Genomic DNA, 20,366 nt, shown 5'->3' on the forward strand with positions numbered 1-20,366 from the left:
TGTAGGGAGCGCTTGGCTGGAATAAATGAGCTCTGTCCACATGTCCTTTCCTTCTCTGGAAGGCCCACCTGGGTTTGATCACATGGCCGAAACAGGGCTCCGAGTGAGAGCAGCAGAAATGCACCGAGGCCTGCTCAAGCACACTGTCACTTCCACCATCTCATATTGGCCAAAACCAGTAAAATCCTAACTTCTGCCCACATTCAAAGATGGAGAAATAAACTCCACCTCTGCATGGGAGGAGTTCACAGTAACATTGCCAAAGACATGGAGTCAAGAATTGGGCCATCTCTGCATGTACCACTTGTGAAAATTTCAATTCAGTCAGGTTTTATTTCTACATCCATCGACAACTGCTCAATGACCTTAGAGAAGAGAGTGAGAGTGAAAATATGTGTATGAGCAGATATGGAAGTTCTACTATAAGAGGGTCAGGCCCCTCCAAATATGAACATCCCCCCTTGACCGCTTGCCTCCCACTTACCATTTCTAGGTTGAAGAGAAATAAAGCTTTTTCTTCCAGGGTCTTAACTCATTGCTTAACAGAGCTGGAAAGCTGTTGCTTTCCTCATACTGCTGTTTTAACATGCTGGTGTAGACATTGCTTTTCTTTTTATTGACTTGCTCTTAACATATTCATACTGGTTTCCAACCTGATACTTGTCTTTATTGCCGGTGGGGGTCCTGATAGAGGGAGGTGGCCTTTGAAATGCACATACAACAGAGAAATAGGAATTTGAAAGAGAAGCCAGAGTTAATGACACCATGCTGAGTGAAAGAAGCCAGTCACAAAAAGACAATACTGCATGATATCCTGATATGACATATCTAAAGTAGTGAATTTCATAGAAACAAAAAATAGAATGGTGGCTGCGTGGTGTGAGGGGGAGTTAGTATTTAGTGGGTGTGGGATTCCAGTTTTGCATGATGCGGAATTCGGGAGGTTGGTTGCACAATAATGTGAATGTACCTGACACTACTGATTACACATTTAAAAGTGGTCACAATGGTAAATTTTCTCATGTGTTTTTTACCACTTAAAATTTTTAATCAAAGGAAGCAAGTTCTGACACATGCCACCACATGGATGACCCTTGAGGACATTATGCTGAGTGAAATAAAGCAGTCATAAAAGGACAAATAGCGTATGATTCCACTTTTATGAGGCCCCAAGAGGAGTCAAAGTTAGAGACACAGGAAGTGGGATGGTGGGAGCCAGGGGCTGGGGGAGGGGGCTGGGGAGTGAGTGTTTAATGGGGACAGGGTTTCAGTTTGTGAAGATGAGAAGGTTCTGGAGATGAATGCTGGCGATGGTTGCATCTGAATGTACTTAATGCCACTGAGCAGTCCACCTAAAAAATGGTTAAGAGGACAAATTTTATGTTACGTGTATTTCGCCACATTAGATGCAGACCCATTTGTTTATTTTGCTTTGATGCCCGGCCAATTTTATCTTCAAGTCAGCTGATTAGCAAACACATTCCATCTACTACCTTAACGTTCCTTTGCTATGAAAAATGACAGATTACAATTTTCTGGGGCTAGGATGCTGGCATCTTTTCAAGGTGCTCACTCTGCCTAAGGGAAAATCTTTTCAGAAATATATTATTTGGTTTATCAAGGACACTTATGTAAAAGAATTCAAAAGGCATTTTTCAGAAGCATATTATATGATGTCACTTGTGAATCTTTACATGAAATAAGTGAACAATGAACTTACAACAGCTCCTGGAATGAGTGAATTCCCTATTTATTCAAAATTACATGCAACTACAATTTTTTTTCAGAAGCTATGAAACTCTCAGTGCCTGACTAACAAAGAACATCAGCCTCGCTACTCAGAGCGGTCCTCAGACCAGGACCAGCAGCACCAACATCACACAGGAGATTGCTATTGATTCTCAGAATCTCTAGCCCACCAGGACCTGATCATTCAGATTCTGCATTCGAACTAGAACCTGGGGGACTCATATGCACAGTGAAGCTGAAGAAGTGTGGGTCTAGGCCAGGTGTTCTCACCTTTTCATGTTGACAGTTGAGGCAGGATAATTACTTGTGTTGGGTATTGTCAGTGTTCAGCATCATCCTTCAGACCTTGCCAAATAGCCCCTGAGGCAAAGTCACCTCTGGTTGAGAACCAGTGCCCCGCAGTGAAAACTAAATGCATCCTGATAGAATTCCAATGAATACCCCACCTTTTATTAGTTTGAACTCTGAGGAGATCGGTAAACTCCATCAAACCCTATTTCTGCCATAGGGAAGAGAGTTCATAATACTACCTCATAAAATGGACTTTTCTAAAACTTAAATCAGACAATTCCTTTAAAATGTTAGGCTCAGGTCATGTGGCATAAAAATATCAAAATGTATCTCTTATAATTAGTAAGTATTTTATGAGGCACTAAATGAAAGCTCTTAACTTGTGATATAAGCAAGAGCCCCTAATTATTTTGACAAATGTGTAAGGAAGCCAAACAGTGTGGTGCCCAAGATTGCATCTCAGCGGAGCATGGTTCTGCCTTGTTGAAGAGAATGGCAAGTTTCCAGAGATACCAGGTCTGTGCCCCACCCCAAATCAGACTTTGAAGAAAATGTGGTCAGGGATGGGATAAGGTCATAGAAGGTTAGACCTCTGGAAAGCATGTGAGCAAGACAAGGAGTCATAAACACTGAGTTCACTCGACTTCCAACCTTGTCTCTTGGGGGTCAGAGAGTCATTAGGAAAAATTTCCTTTCTGCTTACTCCAGAGGCCCAGAGGGAAATCACATGCTTAGGAGTTGGAATAACCTGAGGGAAATGTGCCTGATGAGCAGGTATAGAGAGAGCTGTAACTATCTCCCCTGCGCAGTCCCTCAGCTTGCACAGTGCTGGGGGACAGGACATGGTCGTTGCGTTTGATTCTTAAGCTGGCTCAGGAACTGCTGCTTCACTCCTTCCTGATGTCTTGTGTGAGGACAGAGCTTCAACCTTCACCATCAACCATCCAGGGAGCAATTCAGTCTTCCACACGGAGACCTTCCTCTCGGAGACCCCACCCAGGTGAGTCTGGGAGCCCAGCAGGTACATCAGGAAAGGGTCAGAGAGGACGGAACCTGCCACCTTTTCCCTGAGTCACCTGGGAGCCCAAACAGTCTAGCCCAGAGACAAGAGGCATGGTGTCTACGTTCTCGGTTAAGTAACAATTTGTAATTCATTTATTTAATAGAGTAATAAAGATGTGTTTGTTTGATGAATCTGCACTACAAGGACCTTAGCTGACAATTAAGTGATGGGAAGGGAGTCCAGTTAGATGACGCTGTAGAATGAGTGAGATGCATAAAATGGTGGTAGTAAGATGAGAACATACCTGAGATGTTTTGCTGTTCAGAGAGAAGAAAATAGGGTATCAGCTGCAAAGAACAGTGCCATGGACTGAGAGTGTTTGTATTAAATTTCAAGGGTGGGGTGTGTTTGAGCATGTTTCAATTTATTGGAAAGATCCTGACCACTGCGGGGGACGGTGCTTCCCAGCAGCATGTGGTCAGGCATTCATGGCGGCATCTTCTCTCATGCTGGGTATTCACAGGAAGGAGTACTAGTTAATAAAACTAAATAGTTTCCCTTGGAATTAGTTTATTTCTAGCAAGGCTGCATATATTCTTGGACTTGTTACCAGTTTACTTTCTCCCTTGGAACAATTGGTAGGAATTCCTGTCCCACACTCAGCCTTTTCCCCCAGTGGCACTGCGTTCCCTGCTTTTCATGAGAAATTCTGTCGTGCAGTCGGGGAAGAACAATTGAGGACTGACAGACTTTTAGGCAAAGATATAGGGTGCTGAGAAACAATGTCACTAAATTATATAGATGGGGAAGTAGAAGTCACCCATAGTACCTTAAATCTTAATACCACAGAAGCAGCGGACTCAGTTTACATTTGTGCAATGAGGACTTCACTGTAGCTAATGGGGCGAATATCTCCAAATCTATTTAAAAGTTCTTTTTTATTTTATTTTATTTTTGTTTAAAATATTACAGATGTCCCTTTTCTCGGCAATGACCCATTCCACCCCGTCCCATCCCCCTCCCCAGCCCTTTCCCCTCCCCAGTCCCTTTCCCCACCATTGTCCGTGTCCTTGGGTTGTGCATATATGCATATAAATTCTTTGGTTACTCTCTCCCCCTCCACCCACCCGCCCTCCTCCATCCCTCTGACATTCGTCAGTCTGGTCTATGCTTCCATGTCATTGAATCTATTCTGTTCATCAGCTTATTAATAAAAGTTCTTTTCTACTTCACGTGTGTTTTTAACATAAAATGCCCTTACCCAACGGAAGCTAATGAAGGAATACACTTAAACTCAGGTCCCTCAGACAAATTTTACTGAATAAATGTCTTTATTCGAATCCGATAGCTGCACACTAGTCGCTTAACGCAAGCAAATATATGCTCTTACAGCCCGGATGTCAGAAGCTCAAGAGGGGTCTCCCTGGCTAATCTCAAGATGCCTGCAGGGCTGCACTCCTTCCCAAGTCTCAGGAGAGTCTGATCCTCTCTAATGCCTGTAGAGCTGCTGGCCAGCTGCATTCCTCAGCTCATCTTCCTTCCTCCGTCTCACAGCCCATGGGGCAGCAGTTTCAAAATCTCCCTGAGGCCAACGCTTTTGTCTCTTCACCACTTACAGAACCGTGGTGGTTACCTTAGTCCCACCGGGGTGGGCCTGGCTCGTCTTCTACCCTAAGGTCAGCCGATTAGCAAGCCTGTCCCTCTGCTGCCCTAACCCTCTCTTGATATAAAACGCATCATACTCGAAGGTGCTGGGGATAAGGACCTGGACATCTCTGGAGGCCCACATTCTGCCTGCTGCAAAGCCCTTTTCAGAAGTGCATTATTTTGTGTCACTGAAGGGCCCTGATTATAAGAAACAAACACAGAATTCAGCACAACCTCTGGAATAAGTGAGTACACTATTCCTTCAAAATTATGTGCAAAGATGATTTTTGGTTCAGAAGACCTAGAACCACTTACACGTGACTCTGACACAGAGCCACAGCCTAGGTACTCACACTGTGGTCCACAGACCAGGAGGACCTGCAGCACCACCACCTGGGGGCTTGTCAGAGATACAGTCTCGGGGCCCACTGGAGACATGATCAATCAGAATTTGCATTTGAACCACAGACTTTGGGGATTTTTATTCATAAGGAAGTGGACAAGTGCTGGTCTAGAGCAGGTGTTCTCACCTTGTCAGTGTTGACATTGGGGACAGGATACTAATTCCAGGTGGTGGGTGCTTTCCTGTGGATTTTAGGTATTAGTGGCATCCCTTCAGACACTGCCACACATCCCCAGGGGGGAATTATTTCTGGTTGACAACCACTGCCCTAGAAGCATCTGACACAATTAAAATCAAGGCCCATCACAAACTCAGATATTAACTTTGGGCCGATCACTATGCAATGGGACTTCATTTACAGGTCCCGTTTCTGCAATGGAGAACAGAGTTCATAAATGTGCTTTCACATTAATAAGTTGTTTATAAAAATTAAATCAGACAATCCTTTAAGGGTGCTAAGCTCCGTTTATAGTGAATAAAGTGATCTAAGTATATCTTTCAGAATTAACAATCATTTTTATAATGAGGGCCTAAATGACAGTTCTTAACTTGGGACGGAAGTACGAAATTCCTAATTGTTATGGCACAAGTGTCAGGAAGACAATGCATGTGGTGGCCAAGGTTTCTTGTCAAAAGGATCAACTTGCTGAAAATGAAAACAGAAATTTTCCAGGGATATCAGGACTATGTCTCCACCCGAAGTCAGTGCTGAAGGCAGTAGAGGCCTAATGCAGGCGGGTTCCTGTCTTAGACTTGGAGAAAACGGAACTCAGAGTTGAGGAGAGGTTCTAGGAGATTTAGAGACCTGGAAGAGAGGAGAGTTCATGGAGCAGGAGTTAAAAAAGAAACAACCAAAAAAACACAAAACAAAACACTGAATTCATAAACTTTTATCAGGTCTACAGGTAACAGAAAATCCGGAATAATTTTCTTTCTGTCCAGAACATTTTTCCACTGGGGACTCGTGTGTCTAGAGTTTGGAGTAACAAGAGGGAAATGTGCCTGAGGAGCAGGAACAGGGATTTATAAATATCTCCTCGTCTCCAGTCCCTCAGCGAGTGTAAATGTAGGCTGGGAGGAGCACGGTTATGTTTGTTTGTATTGCCCTTTGTTTGTTTGGAGCCCTGATTCGGGCTGGAGAAGGGTGCTTCCCACCTTCCTGCTGTCTTCCCTGGGAGCAGAGCTTTGGTGTCTATCACTAAGCATCAGGGAGGGGCTCAGACATCCCCACAGTGACCTTCCTCTCAGGGATCTTCCCAGGTGAGCCCCCAAACACAGCTGACCTTGCATGAGAGGGTCACAGAGAACGGAAGCCAAGAACATTTACCTGTTGTCGCCTGAGAGCTAATTCAGCTTAGCTGTCCAGAGGCAAGAGGCTGTTGTGTGCTTGCTTGACTGGGTAGTGCATTTATTTCAGTGACTACATGAGGCTTCATACATAATGTGACTGCCGCTCACACTTTTGATGATCTTTCATCTCTATATCATTAAATTGCTATCATATCAATGCTATTAAAATATGTTTAAACTTTTAAATGTAAACTGTGGTCTGATCGGGGTGATGTTATCCCCCATGCGGCACTGAGCTATGTCCAGAAAGATTTTCTCTGTCATACTGGAGAGGAGTGGGTGGAGGCAGGGATGCTCTAAACCACCTTCAATGCACAGGACCGACCTCACCACAGAACAATCTGGCCTGAATGTGAACAGTGCTGAGCCTGAGACACTCTGAGTTAAATAATATCATTATTTGTGATACTTAGAGCTGATGCCAGGTTGTTTTCCAAAACTGCAACACTTTTCTGCCAGAAAATTGCTGCCAGTTTAAAGGTTCCAACCCAAATCAATGTGGCTGCACTTCTGGTTTTTTCCCGAGCTGAAGGGTGCAAAAGCAATGGGAGAAAGGGGCTGGCCTGTCCCCTATGGGCCCCACAAAGCTAGCCGGTCAAACGGCCGCGCCAGGGGACAGCAGGCTCGTCTCCCGGGCTCGGTGCAAGCGCAGCGTCGGCTCCTGTCCGCGTGAGAGCCGGTCAGCCCGGCTCAGCTGTCAGGCGGACCATGCGCGAGGCTCCTTGGCCTCCCGGACAAGCTGATATTTGTTCTCTCTATTTTGCTGGCGTCAGCGGAATGTGTTAAGGCTTTAAATGCTGCCAGAAGCAGGAGTTTTCTTCCTCGCAGTCTCTCGGGGACCCCTGAGCTTCTGACATCTCCCCTCCTCCTCATCCGCTTCATTCTTCCGCCCCCATCTCTGCACCTTCTCCTTTGGTTAAACAGGTTACTTTGTGTGTTTGATTAAGCACAGGGCAGAAAATGGGCATCCCAGCATGGAACCCCAAGTCTATTTGTCTACGGAAGGCTTAAGAATTGGAATTTCAGGAAACATTTCTACATTTGACAGGCAAAAGATCACTGGCCTGGCCAGCTTGGGTCCTATCGATTCCCAGCAAAATCCATGTGGCTGGGGTGAGACGGACATGGGAGCACTACCTAGGAGGCCAGGGAGTGGGGGGGGTGTCTGTGTGTGTGTGTGTGTGTGTGTGTGTGTGTGCGCGCGCGTGTGTGTTGGATGTGAGCAGTCCTCAGAGCAGGGATAGCTGCACTCATGTTCCAAGGTGGCTCTTAGGGTATGAGGCCAGCACTCAGTGGAGGGGAGGCTCTAAGGAGGGGATCTCTCCCATTCCCGGGACACCTTTGCAACAATATTAATAACGTATGAGAGGCAGTGTGGACGAGGAAGTCCCTGTGCCTGAGGTTTCAGCAGCAGCAGAGAGGCCACCTCACTGCTCAACTTGTCCCACACCACTTCTCATCACTGTCCCTCACGCTCACTCACCCTGCACACTGGCTTCACTTCTTTTGAGTTAAATATTTACAACAAGCACCTTCCTCAGGGCCTTTGCACGGCCAGTCTCTCTGCGGGGCACACACTTTCACGCATAGCCTTGTGTCTGCCTTCCTCCTCATGTTAAACAAAAAATTTTCAGGACCACACGGTTTTCTTTAAAAAAAGGGGGGGTAAGTGGGTGTTGACCCAAATGCCAGCCAGACAAGGATCAGGTCCTGGGGCATGAAGTCTAAACCACCAGCACGAGCAGAACAAGATAGAAAAGACAACATGTCCACTTGTCCTGAAGTTGACATATACTTTATGTCAGGGATGGGGAACCGTTTCTGCCTAGGGCCTTTGGGATATTTATAACATCATTTGCAGGCCATACAAAATTATCAATTTAAAAGTTAGCTATGCCTGGCCGGGCTTGGCTCAGCGGTTGAGCGTCGACCTAGGATCCAGGCGATCGGGGTTTGATTCTCAGTCAGGGCACATGCCTGGGTATCTGCCCGATCAGTTGGGGGGCGAACAGGAGGCAGCTGATCAATGACTCTCTCATCATTGATGTTTCTAGCTCTCTCTCTCCCCCTCCTTTCCTTTCTCTGAAATCAATAAAGACATATTAAAAAAAAAAAAGCTATGAAAAAAACTCCTAGGTTTATTGAATTTCAAGTCCCACCTGCAGTTGCCTTGGCTGACTCGGACCAAATAATTTCCAGGGCAGTATATGAATTGCAGCATTTCCCATATGTGAGTAATGCAAGTTTGTGGGAAAATCAGTCATGTCATTTTCCTCTTTCCTGGTAGTCGCCTCCTCCACATGGAACCAGTGAATCTTACACAGATTTCAGAGTTTCTTCTCCTGGGATTCTCAGAGGACCCAGAACTGCAGCCCCTCGTCTTCGGGCTGTTCCTCTCCATGTACCTGGTGGCCGTGCTGGGAAACCTGCTCCTCGTGCTGGCCGTCGGCTCAGACTCCCGCCTCCACACGCCCATGTACTTCTTCCTGTCCAACCTGTCCTTGGTGGACATCTGCTTCACCTCCACCACCGTCCCGAAGATGCTGCTCAACATCCAGACGCAGAGCAAAGCCATCACCTATGAAGGCTGCATCACCCAGATGTATTTTTTCCTACTCTTTGGAGGGGTGGATATTTTCCTCCTGACCGTGATGGCCTATGACAGGTATGTGGCCATCTGCCACCCCCTGCACTACATGGTCATCATGGACCCTTGGCTCCGTGGACTGCTGGTTCTGGCGTCCTGGATCATGAGTTTCCTGAATTCCATGCTACAAAGCTTAATGGTGTTAAGACTGTCCTTCTGCATGGACTTGGAAATCCCTCACTTTTTCTGTGAACTCAATCAGATGATCAAACTTGCCTGTTCAGACACCTTTTTAAATAACATGGTGATGTATTTTTCAGCTCTCCTGCTTGGTGGTGGGTCATTCGCTGGGATCCTTTACTCTTACTCTAAGATAGTGTCCTGCATACATGGAATGTCATCAGCTCAGGGGAAGTATAAAGCATTTTCTGCTTGTGCCTCTCACCTCTCGGTTGTCTCCTTATTTTATTGTACGATGCTGGGCGTGTACCTCAGCTCTGCTGCTACTCACAGCTTACACGCCAGTGCAATGGCCTCTGTGTTGTACACCGTGGTCACACCCATGCTGAACCCCTTCATCTACAGTCTCAGGAACAAAGACATCAAACAGGCCCTGAAAACATTCTTTGTGAAGGAAACTACAAGCAGGCCATTGTCCTAAGGATGAAGGCCTGCCCATGACTGCCCAGGTCAAAGGCTCTGAATTGGATATTCTGATTGTCTTCAGACTATGGAAGTAGAACTTGCTCTTTCCATTTATTTCCTGGAATTTCCATTTCTTTGACCTCATCTTCTCTATTCAATTTACGTAACTCAATTAAGCTTTCTTCTCTGTGTGATATCCATCAGCTTTTCTCCTGGTTGTTTTTCTACTTTCTTAAATTTATTTCCATCATGGATTGGAACAATTTGGAAAATCCCATTTACCTAATAAGAAAACATGGATATTTTTAGAATAATTTTGCTAAAATGACATATATATCACCAAATAATTGGTTTTTACAAAAAGAATCATCCTGAATTATACTACTCCTGTGGAAAAAACTACCCTTAATGACCAAGGCAATTTACACAATTTTATGAGAGGAAAATCAGAGACCTCTGTTTTTAACTGTTATGTCTGACATTCTTTTGTATATCACCATCTTAACTGCTCTTCCTGATAATGTGGACTCTAACATGCCGGTGTGTTTAATACCTAGTGACTGGTGTTTCTTCTCCTCTTTAAGATCCTGTTCTCTCTCAGCTCAGTGTTCACAATCCCTACCTTAGCCACTTGCAAAATGATTATCGAACATTTGTCTCCAAGAGGACTCTTCATTGAAAGACACGTTTCAATAAATAGGTTGACCTAATACCACCTTAATATCACAGATGAATTTCAATACAATGAAGTAAATTTTAAAATCACACATTGTATTACTGTGTAAAATAGTTCTTCTTCATGATGTACATCTACTCATTGGAGTATGGAGGAACGATGCATATTCATAAAGTGGTTTATTCATATGATTGAAGTTTGGTTGGTATTTTTCCATGTTGTATTGAATTATCTTTATGTTTCTGCTTGAGAACTTTCAGTGCTGCCTCTGATAGGACTCTTTTCATTACTATAAAGAATATAGATCCCATTTCTAAATTTTCCATAAGCCTGGAAGGGATGGTGAATGATCATTATCACTTTCTTCCAATATATGTCTCTCTCATGCTCAGGATTCTATTCATCTTTAATGGTCAAAGAATGACTCAGGATAGAACTTGCATTCTTGTTTAGTCCTGTAAATCAGGGTTGCCAGATTTCCCACACAAACATATGTGTTCTTTCCACCTCTCCTGGTTACAAGGAAATGAACCCCAATAAGAGTTTTTAAACACAGTTGTCTGAAGTAAACGAAAATAACTCAGTAACCATGAATGCCGTCTTCAGAAATTACAACAAATGCCAACAACAATCAGCAGCATATCATTACTGCCCTCACTCCTGTTCACTTTGATAATTGTATCAGTAAGTATTGCCGCATGACAAGCCAACCTACAAGCAAATTATTTAATGTAATGTCATTCTCACCAAGTGAGATTGTATGGCTGGGAGGTGTTCTGAGCTCTGCCTGTCCCCTATGAGTCTATAGTCAGCTGTGAGTCTCTTTGTTTGTTTCTAAGGCTCATTCATGATGTTGTGTGTGGTCATGGTGCTCTTCTCCCTTGAAGCAATATATGACCAGATTACCCTATTTCTATATCTACTTTTATCTTCTATTTTAAAGAAAAGAAAGAATACCGAATGTGAATTGCTTTATTTTACTTCTACTGTTCCTATATCCATGACACTTTGCTTTCTTCCCAGTTAGAAGAGATTCCTCCTACCATTTCTCAGAGTGAATCAGCCACCTGAGCTCTAGATCTTAGGCTTTTGTCCTTCTAAGTAATTCATTGAAGTATAATTACATAATATAAACTGATCACGAAAATGCACAATTTCATGTATAAAAGCCACACAAAAATTACAGTCCATACTTTATGTTTCCATTTGTGTATAAGTCAGGAAGGTGCACAATAAACTTTAATGGCTTTTTAATGTAATTGTTGAAGGTTTAATATACATGAGCTTCAATTTCCTTATTTCTGAAGGTCATGTGGGAAAGTAAACATCACTTCAGAGGAATGTTTCAAGGAATAAATGAGATATGTGGCTATATTCTGCTGAGAGCAAATAAAGTGTTCAAAGGTAAAGTTGTATGTAAATGTATGTGTGTTCATTCATATACATTTTAAGTTCAAATACACACACATATGTACACAAACACAGACTCATTTATAATCTCATAGTTTTTGTTGAAAGGGAACTTAAGAGAAAGTTGAAGAGGATAGAAATGAAAAGAATGGGTGTTTGAATGAACAGAAAATGAAAAGAAGCAGAAATTTGGACATGAAGATGTGAAGTAAATGGTAGACAGGAACTTAAATGATACATTACTTTTCCTATGTTAATGCCTCAAGGGCACCAAAATCTGAAGCACATTTGCATTTATGCAATAAGAAATTCTCTACCAGCTAAAGAGGCTGAGTATCTCCAAACTGATTACAAATTTCTTCTACTTAAGGGAGGATTACAGCTCAAAATGCCTTTAATAGGGGAGGCTAACTGAATGGGTTGAGACACTTAATCTCATGTTCCTGAAGAAAATTTCTGTATTTGAACAAATGTCCATATTCTTTTTTTAATGCTAATGTAAAATTACTACCTGAGTGATTTAAAACAAACACATTTGTGCTGTTACAATTCCTGAGGTCAGAAACAGTAAATGGGTCTCAGTGGGCTAAAATCCAAATGTTTGCAGGGCTAGGTTTCTTCTGGAGTCTACAGAAGAAACCTATTTACTTTCCTATTCCGGGCTTAGATAATAGTGCAAAAAAATCTACATATAATTCTTATAATTAACAAATATTTCAGAGTGAGGGAATAAATGACAGCCCTTAACTTGTTGTATAAGGTTGAAATACCAAATTGTTTTGGCTAATTTGTCATGAAGCCCAGTGATATAAGTTTATATCAAAGGAACTTAGTTCTCCCCCTTGTTGAAAAAAAAAATAGCAATTTTATGTAGATGTCAGGGCCTGTGTCCCTACCACGTGTCAATATTTGGAGATTCCAGTTTTCTAATGCAGACTTGAAATATTTTCAATCAGAGTTGGGATAAGGTGCTGGGAGGTTAGTCCACTGAAAGCCAATAGACGCTGGATTCCCTTGACTTCTAACCTGGTCTTTTGGGAACACAGAGTCTCCAGGAAAACTTTCCATTGTGTCTGACCCACAGGGAAATCATGTGATCAGAGGTTGGAATAACAAGACAGAATGTACCTAATGAGCAGGCCCAGGGAGCTGTAAACATCGCCTCATCTCCAGTCTCTCAGCGTGAACAATCTTGGACTGGATGGGACTCGGTTGTTGCTTTTGGACTCCAAAGTTTGTCTAGGAGACCAATGCTTGCCTCCTCCCTGCTGTCTTGTCTGGGAAGAGAGCTTCAGTCTCCATCATCAACCTTCCAGGAGGCTGGAATTTCACACCGAGGCCTTCCCCTCACAGTTCCCAATGAGGTGAGTCCAACGGCCCAGCGGGTACTGCAGGAAAGGGCCAGAGAGCATCAAAGCCAAGTCATTTACCTGAGGTCTCTTGACAGCCGTCAGCCTCTGGTTGTTTGCTTGTCTGATTAACGAATTAATGATTAATTTATGATGCTAATAGGAGAAGTGAACCCTGAACTAAGCAACACATGGGTAACTGTTGACAATTAACTGATGGAAGCCCAATTAGAGGTGGCAATGGGAGGCATAAAGTCTTTCAGGTAAAAGCAGAACATATACAGTGAGTTTTGCAATAAAGGGAGTAGGACAATAGAGTAGTAGGTAGGGAGGGCTGCCCAGGAAAGTGAGGGCAGTTCTTCTTTACTTTTATCACGGGGCCTATTCAACCACAGGTCCATATTGATGAGAAAGTACAGATCCAGTTTACTTCTTGCCAACATCACCTTGCAGCAGTAGTTCATGAGACATGCATTTCACAGGGTTTTCTTTCACTCTGTATTCATTCACATGAAAAGGAATTTCCCTGATAAGTGAAAAGAGGTGTGGTAAGTGGCTGAGCTTTGCAATTACTTCATTACCCGTGACCCGAATATATTTGTAAGTTAGTTATTCTTTTGTTTTCTCTCATGTAAATTGTCTGTACAAGTCCTGACATTTGTATAGCGAGTTCAGAGTGCTTTTCTTCCGCTTTTTTATAGCATTCTTCTAAACAAAGAATTGGAGCTTTTTACACCAACTTTGTTGTTATTGATTAATTTTATGTATGTGTATGGGGGGAATTGTGGGAGTTTATTAATAGTGTCGAGTCAAATCTATCACTCAGTCATATTGTATTCTCTCCATTGCCTTCTTTTAGAAAAAAATATGTTTTTATTGATTTCCAAGAGAGGAAGAGAGAGGGATAGAAACATCAGTGATGAGAGAGTCATTGATCGGCTGCCTCCTGCACACCGCCAACTGGGGATCAAACCCGCAACCCTGGCAAGTGCCCTGACCGGGAAGCCAACCACAAGCTCCTGGATCCTAGGTTGACGCTCAACCACTGAGCCACGCAGGTGCGGCTCTGCATTGCTTTTTAATTTTTATTTTTGTACTGGAAAAATATTCAGCTGTTATTAGTTTTTTCACCTATGAACCCTTGCTATAAACAAACATGCGCGTGAATGTTCTTCCGTGGGCTTAGCCCTCGCCAGCCGCCCCGCACACGCGCCCGCAGCCCGCCCGCATCTCCTGCCCCGCGCGGCTCCTTCCCGCCTTTGCCAGGAGCTCGGTTTCCCCGGCGCGTGGTCTTCCCCCGCCCTCCGCAAGGCGCTCCCCCGTGTATGGGACCAAGGGTTACCTTACCTTCCATAAGCATATTCGAATCCCTGTATCCTTTTATAAGAAGAAATCATAACTTAGACACTGTTTTCTCCCTGGTTTTAAAAGCCATTCTATAAAGTTCTTTTATTTGCAAGGTTTTGGAAATTTAATCTGGAATTCGTGGCCCGTGTTGACATCGCTAAGTTCTCATTATTTTCTGTCTTTATATAGACTTATTTGATTCTCACTTAATTTTGTTTCATACAATTGTTTTGCAGCCACTGTACTTAACCATGTTTCATTCCTGCTGATCATCTTTACTCAATAAGATGTTAGTTTTTAAAAACCCCTCTTCCTATGTCACGCACACGCGCACTCATACGCTTTTACACAAATGCACAAGCAGCACCCTGCGCCCGCGAGGGATTCTCTTCACGCGTCCAACGGTCTTTCGTTCCCGCGTCCGCTCCGCCCTGCTGCCCCGCGAGGCCCGGCTCCGCCCCCGGTACCCGCGGGATGCTGATTGGTTCCTTCCACGCGTGCGTAACACTCTGGAAGTTTTCTATATACTTCCCCGTGCGTTGCTATCATAACAATTATACAAAAATATTTCAAGGTTGTTAATTAAAACTCTGCTTCTCCACCAGAGGCAGTATTGTTCCCCCAGGGGACGCAGCAATGTGCGGAGACAGTTTTGGCTGTGCAATGGGTCGGGGAGGCAGACCAAGGGTGCTCTAAACAGCCTGCGGGGCCCCGGAGAGACACCCCGCACCCCGCACCCCGCACCCGCACCCCGCTCAGTGCCCTGGTCCAGAATGTCAGCCGTGCAGAGACTGAGAAGCCATGCGTGAGACTGCATGTACTCGTGATATTTACAGCTGCCTTCAGATTGCTTTCCCGGTGTTGTAACACTTTATAGTTCTGCCAGAAAAGAGAAAAAACAACACCTGTGCTAACTGTTTGAAAGTTCCAACCCGTCAATGTGACACCTTTCAAGGTTTTCCCCAGCCCGACAGGTGTGAAAAAAGTTCTTTGCTGTTTTCTGAACTTTTCCTGAGTTTGATGAAACAGTCATATATCTGATAGTCTTTTTAATTTGAATATTATTATTACATGCTTATTGTTCTTCCATTATCAGCATTATTATTTTTTTTTTAATTATTATGGTGGGGGAGGTAGAAGACGGTAAAGGGGCATAAATGGCGATGGAAGACTTGACTTTGGGTGCTGAACACACAATACGATATACAGATGGTGTATTATAGATTTGTACACCTGAAACTTATATAGTTTTGTTAACCAACGCCATGCCCATAAAGTCAATAAAAATTTTAAAATAAAAGTAAAACTAAATAAAAAATAATACTTCCCAATTGACTTAGGGTGATGTTTTTGCCATTAAAAAGTTTTACATTTTATTAGTTAAATATGTCTGTCTTATTACTTCTGAGTCTCTTGACTTAATTACGATGGTGTGGTCCACCCATAAATATTAACATGCAGTATTCTATGTATTGATCTAAAAAGTATTGCTTGCTCTTAGAGTGAGTAGGCAATCCCTGTGATTTTTAGTGACATGACTTCATTTTCTCCCAGGTTGATATTTATTTTTCCAGCTTTTATTCAACAATTCAATCCTTCCAAATATATTGAAATGGAACCTTACCATTGTTAAATGTACTTATATACCGAGACCTAATTCCTGATTAACTCAGCAAATAATAACAGAGTATCTACTATTTCCCACAATTTCTAGGAACATTATAGATTATCTTCTATGTCTATGCCTTTGCCCATTTGAATACTAATCCATGCTGGTAAGACTAAATTATTGCTATTTTTCATCTTGTTTCCATTCCTTTTTGATGGAAAAAGTAATTTTTTCCACTCGATTTTCTTTAATTGATTTCGGTTGCTTTGAAATCACTCTGTTAAACCAGGTTTCATTCTCCCTCATTCCTTTTATTTCATAACTTTACATTTATTTAAATGGGCTCCTATATAAGGGCACATATATTCACATACACCTGTGAAAAGACAAAGGTGAACACAACAGGTGGAGCCCTGCTTGTCTGGACCTGGCCTTGTGATGGTGAAGTCAGACGAAAGTGAAATAAATGTTTGCATGAGTGTGCTCAGGCTCAAATCATATGAAGAAGGTGACGCTCATAAAAGGATGAATTGACATGGCCAGTGTGGGATTTATTGCTCATGTCCTGGGGAGGCCTCTGCATGTTGCATGAAGACCAGAACCAGAATTAGACTGTGTCCATTGATTTGTCAAAAATTAGATCAAAACCCAAGGTCCAAGAAAAACAAAGATGCCATGTAAAAAAAGTGAGAAAGGGGCTTGTCTCATCTGCCATTCAACTGGTCAAATAAATATAGAAGAGCACAGGAAAAACCAGCCTTCTACTGCTTCATGTTAAAAATATGTTTCAACCTGTGTTGTTTTTCTATGTTTCTTTTTGTGAATTATTGGTTTCTTTTTTTGGTCAGTTTAGCTTGGGGTAGTCAATCTTTAAGCTGTTTCTCTGTCTTTTGGACAAATTTATTCTTTCTCCTTTATTACTTTTGCCTGCCTTCAAGGAGGTGTAGTCAGGGGTGAAAAGCTGCCAAAATCCAAAGAAGATTTTTCTTCCTCATTGTCTCTCAGGGACCCCCTGAGCTTATTAGATCTCTTTTCTTCCTCAGGTCCACTTTATTGCTGTCTCTCCCTCTGTGTTTATTTAACCTATTGCTTATGTTTCTTTAAATACAGGGCAGAAAATGGGCATAGAAATATGGAACCCCAAGTATATTTGTCCATGGGAGGCTTACAATAGAAATATCTAAGTCCTAATCCTAATTCTTTTCAGAAAAGACAGTTGAACTGAAGAACTTGACTTGTGTCTCCTCATAGCCTAAATAGTGTGGAAGCAAGTGGAAAAGGCATGGAAATAACACCGATGAGGAGGCCACGGTGGGCTGTGTTGTGAGTGTGCCTAGTGAACTGAGAGCAGTCCTCAGAGCACGGGTGCCTGTCTCATATAGTCCAAAGTGACTTTTAATATCAAGAGGAGGTAGTAAGGAGGAGATTCTTTTCAATTCACGATGCTTTCACAGCAGATTAATAAAGTGCAAGATTTCCATAGTGTGCACAAGGCTCTCTCTCTGACTTGAAGTTTCATCAGCCACAACCAGGCCATCTCGTCTCCTAATAGTCTCTGACCCCATCTCTCATCCTGCTCTGCCTTGCTCATTCCCCTTACACGCTGGCTCATTTGGAGCCTTGAATTTCTAAAACAACCATCTTCCTCAGGGCCTTTGCACTGGCTATTCCTTCTGCCTGGCAAACGCTTCCCCCTCACTCTCCCAGTTAGTCTTCTCTGAGATGTCTGTTTAACTATCACCTGCTGGCAAGTCTTCATTAAACTCTATTAAAAAAAACACCCTCTGTCCACTCTCTCCATTTAATGTGATTTACTTTTCCTTATAGCATCTGCACTATAGAATATGTTATATTATTATTTTAATTTGATTATATTCCATCTCCATCATTAGTTTGTAGACTTTGTTTATAAGCACCCAGACTCCGAACAGTGCCTGGAACATGGTCTAGAATCAATATATATTCCTCACATGCCTGAAAGACATCCTCAGTAATACAGCAATATACATCCTACCTGGAGAACAGGTTGATGGTAGAGAAGGAACTTCTACTGAGAAATGGCAATAGAGATGCCTAATGGGAACCAGATCATACACCAAATATGGAAATTATTTTTCTAAATCAAAAATAGAAATGTGCCACTTATTCTCAGTTACCAATGCTTGCTAATATGAAAATTAGTTACTCCTTTTTTCTTTTTTTTTTCTTGGTAGTTAACTGCAACACATGGAACGAGGCAACGGTTCACAAATTTCAGAATTTCTTCTCCTGGGACTTTCACAGGCCCTGGAACTGCAGCCCCTCGTCTTCGGGCTGTTCCTCTCCATGTACCTGGTGGCCGTGCTGGGAAACCTGCTCCTCGTGCTGGCCGTCGGCTCAGACTCCCGCCTCCACACGCCCATGTACTTCTTCCTGTCCAACCTGTCCTTGGTGGACATCTGCTTCACCTCCACCACCGTCCCGAAGATGCTGGTGAACATCCAGACGCAGAGCAGAGCAATCACCTACGAAGGCTGCATCACACAGATGTATTTTTTCATACTCTTTGCGGTGTTGGATGACTTCCTCCTGACCGTGATGGCCTATGACAGGTATGTGGCCATCTGCCACCCCCTGCGCTACGTGGTCATCATGAACCCCCGGCTCTGTGGACTGCTGGTTCTAGTGTCCTGGATCATGAGTTTCCTGAATTCCTTGTTAGAAAGCTTGATGGTGTTGGGTCTGCTCTTCTGCTCAGACTTGGAAATCTCCCACTTCTTCTGTGAACTCAATCAGGTGGTCCAACTTGCCTGTTCTGACACCTTTCTTAACAACATAATAATGTATTTTTCAGCTGGGCTGCTGGGTGGTGGTCCCTTTGCTGGGATCCTTTACTCTTACTCTAAGATAATTTCCTCCATACGTAGAATCCCATCAGCTGAGGGGAAGTATAAAGCATTTTCTACCTGTGTGTCTCACCTCTCGGTTGTCTCCTTATTTTATGGTACAAGCCTAGGAGTTTACCTCAGCTCTGCTGCTCCCCACAGCTCACACTCAAGTGCAACAGCCTCAGTGATGTACACGGTGGTCACACCCATGCTGAACCCCTTCATCTACAGTCTCAGGAACAAAGACATAAAGAGGGCCCTGGACAGATTCCTTGGCAGGGAAGCTTTTCAAGGACCAGCTGTACTAATCTGAGTATTTGCCCATGAATGCAGGTTTCGAAGCCTCAGCCATATGTTCTGAAACAAATTAATCCAATCTTTGCACCATACGTAATTGGAAATTCTCATTTATCTCATGTGTTAAACGAATTACTTTAGCATAATTTATTCTCTTATGACATATATCACTCCAAGTAATTTTTCTATTGTTTTCCTGAAAGAATTGTCATAAATCATACTACCCCTGTGGACAGAACTGTACTAAGGTCATTTACATAATTTTATTGTAGAGGAAAATCTGAGGCCACAGTTTTCACTTATATGTTCTTCACCATTTTCTAGGGCACCACCTTTACTTCTCTTCTTGATAATGTAGACTTCAGCATGCTAGTATGTTTTATAGGTTGTCTCCTGGTTTTATAGTCTTCATTCAGTTATGCAGCTGTGTGTCCACATGCCTACCATAGCCTCTGGCAAAAATTGACTATCAAATACATGTTCCCAAGAACAGTGTACATGGAAATATACATTTTAACAATTAGACTGATCTAATATGGTTAGAGTCAGAGATGACCTTACATATGATGAAGCAAAAATAGCCATACCATTTATCACTATACAAAAATATTTTTCCTGGTGCACATCTACTCATCAAAGTGTGGGTGATTGCCCTGGCCTAGCAGCTCAGTTGCTGGGAGCATCATCCTGTGCACCATAAAGATTGTGGGTTCAATTCCTGCTTAGGGCATGTACCTAGGTTACCGGTTCCATCGCTGTTGGGATGCAAACAGGAGGAAGCCGATTGTTCTTTCTCTCTCACATCGATGTTTCTCTCTCTCTCTCTCTCTCTCTCTCTCTCTCCTTCCCTCTCTAAAAAAAAAAAAAAATTCAATAAAAATAAAATAAAAATTAAAGAAATAACATGGGATATGATGTCCATGTGTAATTCTTATTCATCAGGGTGAAGAATTACCTGGAGTCTTTTATAATTTTTCCTGCACTATTTTCCTGTTTCTGCTTGAAAACTTTCAATGTGCTCCTTACAAATGTGACTGGTTCTAGTGCCCTAATTTAAATATCTCCACCTTCTAAATTTTTTCAAATCCGCCAAAGGCACAGTGAATGATTAGCATCAATATCATACAATTTATACC

General features: G+C 42.8%; 1 protein-coding gene across 5 annotated transcripts; it reads left to right on the forward strand.

Annotated features, from left to right (window-relative positions):
* The first annotated feature begins 6,282 nt into the window (after positions 1-6,282).
* Positions 6,283-20,084, forward strand: LOC308556876 (olfactory receptor 7A17-like). Of its 5 annotated transcripts, none has more exons than XM_081136605.1 (3): positions 6,283-6,353; positions 8,731-8,815; positions 18,365-20,078. In XM_081136605.1, exons 2-3 carry the CDS (start codon positions 8,744-8,746, stop codon positions 19,244-19,246), a joined length of 954 nt encoding a protein of 317 aa, XP_080992731.1. In that variant the 5' UTR covers positions 6,283-6,353; positions 8,731-8,743; the 3' UTR covers positions 19,247-20,078. The 5 variants fall into 5 exon arrangements, with proteins under 5 accessions (XP_080992731.1, XP_080992730.1, XP_080992729.1 ...); XM_081136603.1 differs by lacking the exons at positions 6,283-6,353; positions 8,731-8,815 and adding exons at positions 12,876-13,125; positions 13,970-14,168 and having other exon boundaries at positions 18,280-20,084; XM_081136602.1 differs by lacking the exons at positions 6,283-6,353; positions 8,731-8,815 and adding exons at positions 12,876-13,125; positions 15,063-15,431 and having other exon boundaries at positions 18,280-20,084.
* Positions 20,085-20,366: the final 282 nt, after the last annotated feature.

This window comes from Miniopterus schreibersii, assembly GCF_964146895.1.
Source record: "Miniopterus schreibersii genome assembly, chromosome: 4".
Lineage (NCBI taxonomy): Eukaryota > Metazoa > Chordata > Mammalia > Chiroptera > Miniopteridae > Miniopterus > Miniopterus schreibersii.

Excerpts from the sequence above, each read along its gene's own strand:
- LOC308556876 (XM_081136605.1), top strand. The coding sequence starts at position 8,744 with ATGGAACCAGTGAATCTTACACAGATTTCAGAGTTTCTTCTCCTGGGA. Across the intron at positions 8,816-18,364 it reads CAGAGGACCCAGAACTGCAG|CCCCTCGTCTTCGGGCTGTT; the intron begins CCCCTCGTCTTC and ends CTGGAACTGCAG.